The sequence below is a fragment of the Peromyscus maniculatus genome, chromosome 14 (genome assembly GCF_049852395.1).
Source record: "Peromyscus maniculatus bairdii isolate BWxNUB_F1_BW_parent chromosome 14, HU_Pman_BW_mat_3.1, whole genome shotgun sequence".
Classification (NCBI taxonomy): Eukaryota; Metazoa; Chordata; class Mammalia; order Rodentia; family Cricetidae; genus Peromyscus; species Peromyscus maniculatus.
Genome location: NC_134865.1, coordinates 87,240,407 through 87,254,857, shown reverse-complemented (window position 1 = coordinate 87,254,857; position 14,451 = coordinate 87,240,407). Strand labels below are relative to the sequence as shown.

General features: G+C 42.2%; 1 gene segment (V, D, J or C); it reads left to right on the top strand.

Annotated features, from left to right (window-relative positions):
- The first annotated feature begins 647 nt into the window (after positions 1 to 647).
- LOC102906402 (Ig heavy chain V-III region ABE-47N-like) lies at positions 648 to 992 on the top strand. The segment is given in 1 exon segment: positions 648 to 992. A coding segment is annotated over 1 exon segment (345 nt).
- The last annotated feature ends 13,459 nt before the right edge of the window (positions 993 to 14,451 follow it).

The following is a 14,451-nucleotide window of genomic DNA, read 5'->3' as shown; positions in this document are numbered from 1 at the left end:
GCTAAGACATTAGGTGGGTTTATATGTACAAAGTATAGTAGAGTAAGTAGCAAAGTTATATTTCTATTTATAACTATAACTCATACTAAATAATGTTTCCTTTCTTCATTCCTTCTCTTTTCTTTTTTGAGACACAAATTCATATTGCCCAAGCATAACTCAAACAGATAGTCCTCCTGCCCTACCTCTTTTCTGGGAACTAACACAGGGCTAGAGCATATGAAAAATTTCTTGACGAGCTGAGTTATGTCCCCAGGTCAATAAGTGACACTTTGACGCTATAAATGTCACTTAGGTCCTTATTTCATCTCAGACATCTGCACTATTCATTGTCTCCTTCAAGGCGCCCATTCCTGAGCTCATGTTATAGCAGGAAGACATGCAAATAATGTTCCCCTCTGCTCATGAAAACCAGCCCTGACCCTACAGTTCTGACAGAGGCACCCAGATCTGAACTCACAGGTCCTCCTCCAATTCTGTGATCATCACAGAACACAGAACATTGAGAATGGAGTTGAGACTGAGCTGGGTTTTTCTTGTTGTTCTTTTAAAAGGTGATTTTATAGATATGGAGATATACTAAGTGTGTGAATGGACATGAGTGTGAGGGACAGTGGATATTTGTTGCAGTTTACTGAGAAGATTCTATGTTTGCAGGTGTCCAGTGTGAAGTGCAGCTGGTGGAGTCTGGGGGAGGCCTTATGCAGCCTGGAAAGTCCCTGAAACTCTCCTGTACAGCCTCTGGATTCACATTCAGTAATGCTTGGATGAGCTGGGTCCGCCAGGCTCCAGGAAAGGGGCTGGAGTGGGTTGCACAAATTGAACCCAAAAGTTATAATTATGCAACACACTATGTGGAGTCTGTGAAAGGCAGATTCACCATTTCAAGAGATGATTCCAAAAGCAGCCTCTACCTGCAAATGAACAACTTAAGAGCTGAAGACACCGCCATTTATTACTGTACTGCAGACACAGTGAGGAATCTTCAGTGAGGACCCAGACACAAACCTCCCTGCAGCAGTGCTCAGAACCAGCAGGGGGCGCAGAGCGCAGACGGAGAGGAGGAGCAGTTCAGATCAGGAGCAGGAACAGTTGATTGCTGTTTATGTGGTCACAGCTGTCGCTCCATCTACCCACTTCTCAGAATGTTCTTTACATTTACCGTTTGTAAAAACTGTTCTGCTTTTCTGAAGCTTTAAATATGTACATCACACAGTCTAACATGAACTATGTGTGGAAATTCACCTCTGATTGCAGAAATGACTGTGCTCAGGTAACCAGGATGAACTTCTTAGAAGGTCCGCAGCATTCATGATTTTTCTCCCTCAGGACTTTCAGGGCAAAGCCTCAGTGTTGTTCTGATTAGGACAGCGTTTCACATTGGGGGAACCATGAGGGAGGTGAGGCCACACACCCCAAAAGTTCTCAAGTCTTTCTGATTCCCCTGAAAACTGTGCACATCAGGCTCAGATCTGACCTGTTTGTATTCATAGTTCATTCTGTTACAAAATCTGTAACTTTCATCATCATATCTTTCATTACATTTTGTTCATAGCTCCTGGCGTTTGTTCTAAATACAGACAGGAGCTACTGATTGTAAACTCAGCTGGTGTCTAGGGTGTAACTCTGTGGAAGGAGGGGTGACTGGGGAAGGTTGTTTCTGAATGAAAATGTGTGTGTGTGTGTGTGTGTGTGTGTGTGTGTGTGTGTGTGTGTGTGTGTGTGTGTGTGTTAAAGAAACGTGACTGGTCCAAGGTAAGGTGGAGGAGAAAGTTTATTATATACATGTAGAGAGCATAGCCAGAGGCAGGGCTTCTGGAGAGTCCAGAATGAAGATGACACTGTTCAGTGTCAGGAGGGAGGATGGAAAGGAGGGTGGAGAGAGGGGAACAGGGTGCAGCAGCCAGGGAACACAAAGGCGAGAAGAGAAGGAGCAGGTAACTGAAATAGTTGGATTATATAGGGGAGGGCAACTGGGGAAGGGAAGCCCAACTCCTTGACTGGAGACATTTAGGGTAGAGGAGGGTTTACCTGCAAGGATGGCCCTGTAACCGCTAGAGACTGAGGGATGTAGGGAGAACCTGGCAGCTGGTGTCTGCTTTGATATGTTAAATAGAAACCTCTGCCATTTTTCCTGGGTTGATATCTAACACTCACTCCTTTTTGTTGATAGTAAATAAGTTTTAGGGATGACATGTAATCTAATCCATGGCTAGCTATTTTATGCTGTCACTGGAATGTCACTGGTGAGTGGGGCCCAAGGAAGTTAGGGTGCTGGACCAGTCTGGAAGAGCAGACTGTTTCCCTTGCAGACCAGGTTCTAGAGCACCTTCTGGGTTAGGTGCTTGCAGACAACATTTGGACCACCCCATGCGAGCCCATTTGAAGCTTTCTGGGATGCAGATTTTGAGGGAACACCTAGAGCTGGCTAGTTGCTGGAGCAGTCAGCAATTAATTTGAAATCTGGTGGGGCCAATTGCCAAGGGACCAGCCCTCAGCAGTTTTGACACTGAAGTGGTCTGGAAACTGCTTGCACACACAGGAGATTTCTCTGGGCCCAAATCTTAGTTCTTCATTTTAGTTTTGTCTTTCTGCTATTCCTACTGTGTAATCTCTCTGTTCTGTTCTTTTACCCTGCTGTTTGTCTTCTTCTTGGACTTGCTATACTCTTATCAGAATCAGAATATGATTGTTTCCAGGATCAATGCAATGGTGTATTCCAGATGCAATGACTTTTGCCAGTTTGCAGGTTATGAAAGATTGATGTCTAAGACCAGTTGCCCTTTCCATCTTCTATATGCTTTGTAGTCTTCTGGGGAAAATAGAGAAACAGAGGTGACTGGAAAGCTTCGCTAATGAGGGAATGCCTCAGTTACTCTGAAAGGCACATAGTGCCCCAGAAGCCAAGGATTCTAACTAAAAACTTCTGACATGTGCCTTTCAAAGCAGCAAGGCCAGATCAACTCCATTATTCCCTGCAAAACATGATGGCTCCAGGCAAAAGCAATATGCTTATTTTTCCAAGGCACAGTGATTTGCATGCTGTAATCTTTAGTGACTCAGTAGTAACAGCAGGTAGTGCTGGAGCTGGATCCATCTGACACCATGGAAGACTCTTCACTATGAGAAACACTAATGACCATAGAAGCACAAGTAAAATGAATCTCTGACACATGTTCAGTATCTCCAGAAAACCAAGTTATTTTGCCTACCATTGAGTTATGTGAGCACTGAAGTTTCAGGCATACATTACTGTTCAAGATAGACAGTTAAACTTCACTATAATGATCACAGACCATGAAAAACCACTTCCAGAGATCCCTGGGTTAGAATTGGCGATTATAGTTTCTGTATGGCTGCCTCTAGGGAGAAGATGAGTCTGTTTTCAGTAGTAAATGGAATAATTATTGGGTAGAGGCAGGCTTAAAAATCACAGCCACAGGGACCCCTCAGGCAGTGTGATTGGAAGATGTCACTAGTGAATGAGCCACCTTTTAGGAACTTAGTGCCTATGGTGAGACACTTTGCACAGTCTTGGTACAGGGAGGAGGGGTTTGGACCTACCTCAACTGAATATACCAGGCTCTGCGGACTGTCCATGGGTGACTGTCCATGGAGCCTTGGAGGAGGTGGGAGTGAGGGGTGTGTTGGGGGGCAAGGCTGGGGGCAGGAGGAAGAAGGACAAGGAAATCTGTGGTTGATATGTAAAATGAAAAGAAAATTTCTTAATAAAAAATAAGAAACAAACATCACAGCAACAGAAGAAGGCAATGTGTGGTTATAAAGAAGCCAAAGATTATTTTATCGTGTGATGTGTGATTTTTATATTTGGCTCTTAGATATTGAATCTCTAGTTTGGTAGTCATAAATCCTATCGTTCTTCCTAGAACAGCACAACTATGACCATGACTGGCCAATAATATCTAATTTCCCTCGAACATGATTGGTTCATAGAACGGTGTATGGTCAGAGTGGAAGAAATCATAAGTATTTCCTTTGATTGATAGACTGTTGCTGAATGAGACATTCCATTTTTGTTTACATTGTTAAAATGAGAGTGTGTGACATGGGTATGAGGGCAGGCCATGAACTGGGGACAGAGGTTCCCAAGGAATGAAGATGGAAGCAGAGACGTGAGAGGAAGACTCACACTGATGAAGCCTCACTGTATACCCAAGGATGACCTTTAACTTCTGATGTTCCTGCCTCCACTTCCCCAATGCTGGGGTTCCTCCACTTTATGTGGTGCTAGAGATTTAAAGCAGGGCTTCATGAATGCTAGGCACCATTCTACAAATTGAACTACAACCCAGACACTACTATTTTTTTCAAATTTCAATAGAGATGTTTATTTATTTGTCTTTGTTTATGTGCTCATACACACACATGTAATGATTCATAGATAGAAGTCAAAGAACAACCTTTTTCTCCTTCTATCTTGTGGGTTCTGGGACTAGTAATCAGGGAGTCAGGCTTGGCAGCCAGTTTCTTCCTAGGTATACATACTTATAGAGAGAAAGTGGGTAAATTAATGTAGTCTTTTAAGTCACTGGGTCGAAGAGGTAGACCTTGAATTCCTGTCCTCCTGTCATTACCTGGGGGGTTACAGGTATATGATACTATACCTAACCTCTATTTGGTTTAAAGTGAAGGCATGAGGTACAGATACAGCTCGGTTGTAGAGTGCTTACTTAGCATGGACAAGGAAATAGTTTTAGTTTTCAATACTACAGAAAGAAGGGAGGATGTCAAATCAAGCTGTTTTTTTCTATTATTGTCATGGCTATTGATGGCTTTTTTCCAATATAATAAAGAAATTTATTTTCTGTGGTGTGATATTTTGATTAAATTGTGAAAATAAAGCCTGCTTTGAGTCAGAAGGTGGGGGTAGCCAGTAGCTGACCAAAATTAACCATAGAAGTTTGGAGAACTGTGGACGGGTATGAGACAGGAAGTAATAAGGTGAGGCTGAGAGAGGATCTCAGCCCTTTTGGAACAAGGAACAGAAGTGGTAGGAGGTTACTGTTGGCTGCTCCCCTGCTTCTCTGATCATTCAGGTTATTACACAGACATCTGACTTACAATTTTTTATTGGTAAAGAATAATTAGATAAACGCTTCAGTTTCCTTTTTTAAAAATAAAACAAACAAACAAACAAACAAACAAACAAACAAACAAACAGACAAACAAGACCTTCTGTATAAAATAAGCCATCCCAATCTGCAGAGGAGTTCACGACCAGGAGGGGGCACACTTGAACCAATAATCAATAGGAGAAAATGAGATGAGGCTTTGAGGGGACTCCATAGCCTCTGTGGAATCCTTTCCTTCCTAAAGTCTGTTAGCTGAACATCACCTGCTGCAGTTGATAGGTGAAGTCTCCATGTTCAAACAAAGTAAAAATTCTTTGTTCAACAGTGCACAGATTTTTATTTTCTCATTCAATTTATTAAAATTTATTTATTTATTTTTGATTTTGTGAAAAACATTTTTTATTCAGTATATTCTAGCCATGGTTTTCCTGTGCAGTTCCAACCTAATCTTTCCTACCTCCTCACCTCCCTACCACTCAACTCCATAACATTTTATCTCTATATAGAATGTTAACATATAGACAAGATAGGATTTAAAAACAAATCCAAGAGTTACACACCTACAACCTGCAGGAAAAGCAAATATTAATCGGTTATATATGAAATAAGATTACAAATGCTCCTAATTTAGGAGTTTTAGAATTTCCAGAGACTATTATCCTCATCACAATCACCACCTGAAAATCAATTTTGGCCCAAAGTAGACCAAATATCTCAGGTTGGAATTCTATTTTTAAACTGAGAGACCAGGCCTTGAAGTTATACAAACAGGGTCTGCACAGGTCTTGGGGAAGGATACTTCCTAAGACATAATGAGTTTTGGATCTCAGCTTCCTTATTCCTGAACCTGGTTTACTCTGCCTCTTTCTCCATGTGGACTAGGTCCTTATATAAGAAGAACCCTGCCTCGTGAATATGCAAATAATGTGAGTCTATAGTGGTAAATACAGAGGTGTCCACACCAAACACCAACATATGATCTGTGTCCTCTCCACAGTCACTGAGCACATAGATCCTCACCATGGGATGGAGCTGGGTCATCATCTTCCTCCTGTCAGTAATTACAGGTAAGGGGCTTTCCAGTTTCAAACCTGAAGAAGGAACAGGGGCTGAGGTGACAATGACATCCACTCTGCCTTTCTCTCCACAGGTGTCCACTGCCAGGTCCAGCTGCAGCAGTCTGGTCCTGAGCTGAGGAAACCTGGGTCCTCAGTGAAGTTGTCCTGCAAGGCTTCAGGCTACACCTTCACTGAATACTATATTGACTGGTTGAGGCAGAGTCCTGGACAGGGCCTGGAGTGGATTGGAGCTATTAATCCTGGAAATGATAATACTAACTACAATCAAAAGTTCAAGGGCAAGGCCACACTGACTGCAGACAAATCCTCCAGCACAGCCTACATGGAGCTCAACAGCCTGACATCTGAGGACTCTGCTGTCTATTATTGTGGGAGAGACACAGTGGTGCAAACCACATCCTGAATGTGTCAGAAACCCTGGAAGAGCTGGAAGCTGCACTGGGACTGAGATGACAGAGAAGATTAGACTGGAGACTTGCTCAGAAATAATCACTTTGAGTGTCCTTTGTCACTTCACAATCGTTTTTTTTTTTCTGTTTTTTTTTATTAAGAAAATATTTCATTCATTTTACACACCAATCAAAGACCCCACTCTTCCCTACTCCTTACCCCCAGCCTCCCCCTCCTAACCCACCCCACATTCTCCCACACAAGAAGGCATGGCCTCCCATGCCAGACACATTCAGTAGAGGCAGGTCCAAGCTCCTCTCCCTGCCTCAAGGCTGCCCATGGTGTCCCATCATAGGTAGTTTGCTCCAAAAATCCTGCTCATGCACCAGGGATGGATCCTGATCTTACCACCAGTTGCCCTCACAAGAAGATCAAGCTACACAACTGTCTCACCATCCAGAGGGCCTAGTTCATTCCCATGCAGACTCCACAGCTGTTGATGCAAGTTTCATGATTTTTCACTAGTTTGGTTTTGTCTTCTCTGCAGGTTTCCCCATCATGATCTTAATGCACTTGATCAAAGAATCCTTCTTCTCTCTCTTTGATTAGACTTTTGGAGCTCTGCCTGGTGTTTGGCTGTGGATCTCTGCATCTGCTTCCATCAGTCACTGGGAAAAGCTCTGTGATGACAGTTAGGGTATTCACTGATCTAATCACTGGGGTAAGCCAGGTCAGTTCAGATACCCTTTCCAATATTTCTCATAGTCCAACCTGGGGTCATCCTTGGGGATTCCTGGCAAATTCCCTAGCACAGGGTTTCTCTCCATCCCCATGGTGTCTCCCTCCACCATGGTATCTCTTTCATTGCTTTCCCATTTCATCCCAATTCCTTGTGTTCTCATCTCCTACCCTCTACACTCCATTGCACAGCTTTTGATTTGAGACTTATCATTTGAAATTTCTGAGTTGCTTGCCAGGCAGCGGTGGCTCACAATTTTAATCTCAGCACTTGGGAGTCAGAGCCTGGCAGATCTCTGTGAGTTAGAGGCCAGCCTGGTCTACAGAGCAAGAACCAGGAGAGGCAACAAAACTATAGAAAAATCCTGTCTCAAAAAAAAAAACAAATAAAACAACAACAAAAGAGAAGTTTCTGAGTTGCTCTTTTTGTTCAAATGATCTTTATTCCTTCATTGTAGGTGTGTTCAGTGTTCAGGAGAAGATTGCGTCATGAGAGGGTTGAGATAATATTTTCTTTTGAGGAACTGGTGTCCTGTATTAACTGGATTACAAGAACAGTCACCATAAAGGAACATAACACCACTTAACTGTCCTTTTCTGCCTTGTCTTCTTGTGATCTCTTCATGTCTGGTTGCTGTACTTTGAGAAAGCTCTCCTGTGCATGTATTCGTGAGGCTTATAGGTTCAGGAGGCACAGGGCAGTGAGTTGGAAGAGAACTCATTTTCAAGCAAGAGAAGTTTCAAAAACAGTTGGAGGCATGGGGATGAATAATTACAGAAAAGCCATGCAGTCTGGAATTATTCTAGAGGAAAAAACTTGGAGGCAACAGAAACTTGTTGAGTAAGAGCAATGTTTGCTTAGAAATTCAGAGAAGACAATGAAGAAGCCCACCTAAGATGTTGGAAAGATCGATGACATCATGATTGAAAGGGGAGGTAGGTCACAGGAAGAGAGTAGGCTGTGGGACAGGAAGGAGCTGGACTACCTGGTGGTGCATGAAGGCAGGTCTCTAAGTGCCAGGTGAATCTTTTTTGTGAGGAAAAAAGACATAACTGATGGTGAAGCAAAAATAAGTACTTGAGGATATGCAAGGAAGAAGAATATGGTGTAGTAATAAATCAGCCCACTGCTGCCTTAAGGAAGTCACATAAGAATTGGGAAGGCCTTTGGAGAGAGCAGGCCTACATTGGTCGGTGGGGGATGTCAGGTGTGGGGAAGCTGAGGGTGAAACATATGTCTTGAATGTGTTTTAATTTTGATCAAAGTGTAATCTCAAATTGTATTTGTATTCATGTAATGAAGACCTTTTCTGTTTTAGGATCAAACTTTGAGCTTTATGCATGGTATGTTATAATGTTGCTCTATTGCCTCAGACACATTTTGTTAATTCAGTAAATACGTGCATTCGTTATTCACTAAACCTTATACAATATCCACTAAAATTATCATATTTGAGTTTGACATACTTTCCTAAGAATTTATTTAATAACTTCTGCTAACACATTAGGTGTGTTTATATGTACAAAGTATAGTAGAGTAAGGAGCAAAGTTATATTTCTATTTATAACTATAAATTCATACTAAATAATGTTTCCTTTCTTCATTCCTTCTCTTTTCTTTTTTGAGACACAGATTCATATTGCCCAAGCATAACTCAAATAAATAATCCTCCTGCCCTACTTCTTTTCTGGGAACTAACACATGGCTAGAGCATATAAAAAATTTCCTGACCAGCTGAGATATGTCCCCAGGTCAATAAGTGACACTTTGACGCTATAAATGTCACTTTGGTCCTTATTTCATCGCAGACATGTGCACTATTCATTGTCTCCTTTACGGTGCCCTTTCCTGAGGTCATGTTATAGCAGGAAGACATGCAGATAGTGCTCCCCTCTGCTCATGAAAACCAGCCCTGGCCCTACAGTTCTTACAGAGGCACCCAGATCTGAACTTACAGGTCCTCCTCCCATTCTGTGATAATCACAGAACACAGAACATTGAAAATGGAGTTGAGACTGTGCTGTGTTTTTCTTGTTGTTCTTTTAAAAGGTGATTTATAGTTATGGAGATATACTAAGTGTGTGAGTGGACATGAGTGTGAGGGTCAGTGGACATCTGTGACAGTTTACTGAGAGGATTCTCTCTTTGCAGGTGTCCAGTGTGAAGTGCAGCTGGTGGAGTCTGGGGGTGACCTGATACAGCCTGGAAAGTCCCTGAAACTCTCCTGTGCAGCCTCTGGATTCACCTTCAGTAATGCCTGGATGAACTGGGTCCGCCAGGCTCCAGGAAAGGGGCTGGAGTGGGTTGCACAAATTGAACCCAAAAGTTATAATTATGCAACACACTATGTGGAGTCTGTGAAAGGCAGATTCACTATCTCAAGAGATGATTCCAAAAGCAGCCTCTACCTGCAAATGAACAGCTTAAGAGCCGAAGACACCGCCATTTATTACTGTACTAGACAAGGTGAGGGATCTTCAGTGAGGAACCACACACAAACCTCCCTGCAGCGGTGCTCAGAACCAGCAGGGAGCACAAAGCACACACCGAGAGGAAGAGCAGTTCAGATCAGGAGCAGGAACAGTTGATTGCTGTTTATGTGTTCACTGCTGTCGTTTTTTCTACTCACTTCTCAGAATGTTCTCTACATTTACCATTTGTGAAAACTTTTCTGCGTTTCTGAAGTTTTAAATATGTACACCACACAGTTTCACATGAACTATGTGTGGAAAATCGCCTCTGATTGCCGAAATGACTGCTCAGGTCACCAGGATGAAATTCTTAGAAGGTCCGCAGCATTCGTGATTTTTCTCCCTCAGGACTTTCAGGGCAAAGCCTCAGTGTTGTTCTGATTAGGACAGCGTTTCACATTGGGGGAGCCATGAGGGAGGTGAGGCCACACACACCAAAAGATCTCAGGTATTTCTGATTCCCCTGATAACTGTGCACATCAGGCACAGGTCTGACCTGTTTGTATTTATAGCTCATTCTGTTACAAAATCTGTATCTTTCATCATCATATCTTTCATTACATTTTGTTCATAGCTCCTGGCATTTGTTCTAAACACAGACAGGAGCTACTGATTGTAAACTCAGCAGGTGTCGAGGGTGTAACTCTGTGGGAGGAGGGGTGACTGGGGAAGGATGTTTCTGAATTAAATGTGTGTGTGTGTGTGTGTGTGTGTGTGTGTGTGTGTGTGTGTGTTAAAGAAATGTGAATGGTCCCTGGTATGGTGGAGGAGAAAGTTTATTATATACATGTGGAGAGCATAGCCAGAGGCAGGGAATCTGGAGAGTCCAGAATGAAGATTACACTGACCAGTGTCAGGAGAGAGGATGGAAAGGAGGGTGGAGAGAGGGGAACAGGGTGCAGCAGCCAGGGAACCCAAAGGAGAGAAGAGAAGGACCAGGTAACTAAAATAGTTGGATTACATAGGGAAGGGCAGCTGGGGAAGGGAAGCCCAACTCCTTGACTGGAGACATTTAGGGTAGAGTAGGGTATGCCTGCAAGGATGGCCCTGTAGCAGCTAGGGACTGAGACATGCAGGGAGAACCTGGCAGCTGGTGTCTGCTTTGATATGTTAAATAGAAACATCTGCCATTTTTGATGCGTTGATATCTAACACTCATTCCTTTTTGTTGATACTAAATAAGTTTTAGGGATGACATGTAATCTAATCTATGGCTAACTATTTCATGCTGTCACTGGAATGTCACTGGTGAGTGGGGCCCAAGGAACTGAAATGCTGGCCCAGTCTGGAAGAGCAGACTCTTTCCCTTGCTGACCAGGTTCTAGAGCACCTTCTGGGTTAGGTGCTTGCAGAAAGCATTTGCAACAGTTTGTAAGGCTGGACCACCCCATTCGAGCCCCTTTGAAGCTTTCTGGGATGCAGATTTTGAGGGAACACATAGAGCTGGCTAGTTGCTGGAGCAGTCAGCAATTAATTTGAAATCTGATGGGCAAATTGCCAAGGGACCAGCCCTCAGCAGTTCTGGTACTGAAGTGGTCTGGAAACTGCTTGCACACACAGGAGATTTCTCTGAAGGCCAAATCTTAGTTCTTCATTTTTGTCTTTCTGCCATTCCTACTGTGTTATCTCTTTGTTCTGTTCTTTTACCCTGCTGTTTGTCTTCTTCTTGGACTTGTTATACTCTTATCAGAATCAGAATATAATGATTGTTTCCAGGATCAATGAAATGGTCTATTCCAGATGCAATGACTTTTGCCAGTTTGCAGGTTATGAAAGATTGATGTCTAAGACCAGTTGCCCTTTCCATCTTCTATATGCTTTGTAGTCTTCTGGGGAAAATAGAGAAACAGATGTGACTGGAAAGCTTTGCTAATGAGGGAATGCCTCAGTTTCTCTGAAAGGCACATAGTGCCCCAGGAACCAAGGACTCTAACTAAAAACTTCTGACATGTGCCTTTCAAGGCAGCAAGGCCAGATCAACCCCTTTATTCCATGCAAAATGATGGCTCTAGGCAAAAGCAATATGCTTATTTTTCCTAGGCACAGTGATTTGCATGATGTAATCCTTTAGTGACTCAGTAGTACCACTGGGTAGTGCTGGAGCTGGATCCATCTGACACCATGGAAGACTCTTCACTATGAGAAACACTAATGACCATAGAAGCACAAATAAAATGAATCTCTGACACATGTTCAGTATCTCCAGAAACCAAAAGTCATTTTTCTTGCAGTTGAGTTATGTGAGCTCTGAAGCTTCAGGCATACATTACTGTTCAAGATAGACAGTTAAACTTCACTATAATGATCACAGACCATGAAGAATCACTACCAGAAATCCCTGGGTTGGAATTGGTTATCATAGTTTCTGTATGGCTGCCTCTAGGGAGAAGATGAGTCTGTTTTCAGTAGTAAATGGGATAATTATTGGGTAGACGCAGGCTTAAAAATCACAGCCACAGGGGCCCCTCAGGCAGTGTGATTGGAAGATGTCACTAGTGAATGAGCCAGCTTTTAGGAACTTAGTGCCTATGGTGAGACACTTTGCACAGTCTTGGTAAGGGGAGGAGGATTTTGGACCTGCCTCAACTGAACATACCAGGCTCTGCAGACTTTCCATGGGGGACTTTGCCTTGGAGGAGGTGGGAGTGAGGGGTGTGTTGGGGGGCAAGGCTGGGGGTGGGAGGAGGAAGGACAAGGACATCTGTGGTTGATATGTAAAATGAAAAGAAAATTTCTTAATAAAAAATAAGAAACAAACATCACAGCAACAGAAGAAGGCAATGTGTGGTTATAAAGAAGCCAAAGATTATTTTATCGTGTGATGTGTGATTTTTATATTTGGCTCTTAGATATTGAATCTCTAGTTTGATAGTCATAAATCCTATCTTCCTTCCTAGAACAGCACAAATATGACCATGACTGGCCAATAATATCTAATTTCCCTGGAACACGATTGGTTCATAGAACGGTGTATGGTCAGAGTGGAAGAAATCATAAGTATTTCCTTTGATTGACAGACTGTTGCTGAATGAGACATTCCATTTTTGTTTACATTGTTAAAATGAGAGTGTGTGACATGGGTATGAGGGCAGGCCATGAAATGGGGACAGAGATTCCCAAGGAATGAAGATGGAAGCAGAGACGTGAGAGGAAGACTCACACTGATGAAGCCTCACTGTATACCCAAGGATGACCTTTAACTTCTGATGTTCCTGCCTCTACTTCCCCAATGCTAGGGTTCCTCCACTTTATGTGGTGCTAGAGATTTAAAGCAGGGCTTCATGAATGCTAGGCACCATTCTACAAATTGAACTACAACCCAGACACTACTATTTTTTTTTCAAATTTCAATAGAGATGTTTATTTATTTGTCTTTGTTTATGTGCTCATAAACACACATGTAATGATTCATAGATAGAAGTCAAAGAACAACCTTTTTCTCCTTCTATCTTGTGGGTTCTGGGACTAGTACTCAGGGAGTCAGGCTTGGCAGCCAGTATCTTCCTAGGTATACATACATATAGAGAGAAAGTGGGTAAATTAATGTAGTCTTCTAAGTCACTGGGTCGAAGAGGTAGACCTTGAATTCCTGTCCTCCTGTCATTACCTGGGGGGTTACAGGTATATGATACTATACCTAACCTCTATTTGGTTTAAAGTGAAGGCATGAGGTACAGATACAGCTCGGTTGTAGAGTGCTTACTTAGCATGGACAAGGAAATAGTTTTAGTTTTCAATACTACAGAAAGAAGGGAGGGTGTCAAATCAAGCTGTTTTTTTCTATTATTGTCATGCCTATTGATGGCTTTTTTCCAATATAATAAAGAAATTTATTTTCTGTGGTGTGATATTTTGATTAAATTGTGAAAATAAAGCCTGCTTTGAGTCAGAAGGTGGGGGTAGCCAGTAGCTGACCAAAATTAACCATAGAAATTTGGAGAACTGTGGACGGATATGAGACAGGAAGTAATAAGGTGAGGCTGAGAGAGGATCTCAGCCCTTTTGGAACAAGGAACAGAAGTGGTAGGAAGTTACTCTTGGCTGCTCCCCTGCTTCTCTGATCATTCAGGTTATTACACAGACATCTGACTTAGGATTTTTTATTGGTAAAGAATAATTAGATAAACGCTTCAGTTTCCTTTTTTAAAAATAAAACAAACAAACAAACAAACAAACAAAACCTTCTGTATAAAATAAGCCATCCCAATCTGCAGAGGAGTTCATGGACAGCAGGAGGCACACTTGAACCAATAATCAATAGGAGAAAATGAGATGAGGCTTTGAGGGGACTCCAGAGCCTCTGTGGACTCCTTCCCTTCCTAAAGTCTGTTAGCTGAACATCACCTGCTGCAGTTGATAGGTGAAGTCTCCATGTTCAAACAAAGTAAAAATTCTTTGTTCAACAGTGCACAGATTTTTATTTTCTCATTCAATTTATTAAAATTTATTTATTTATTTTTGATTTTGTGAAAAACATTTTTTATTCAGTATATTCTAGCCATGGTTTTCCTGTGCAGTTCCAACCTAATCTTTCCTACCTCCTCACCTCCCTACCACTCAACTCCATAACCTTTTTATCTCTATATAGAATGTTAACATATAGGCAAGATAGGATTTAAAAACAAATCCAAGAGTTACACACCTACAACCTGCAGGAAAAGCAAATATTAATTGGTTGT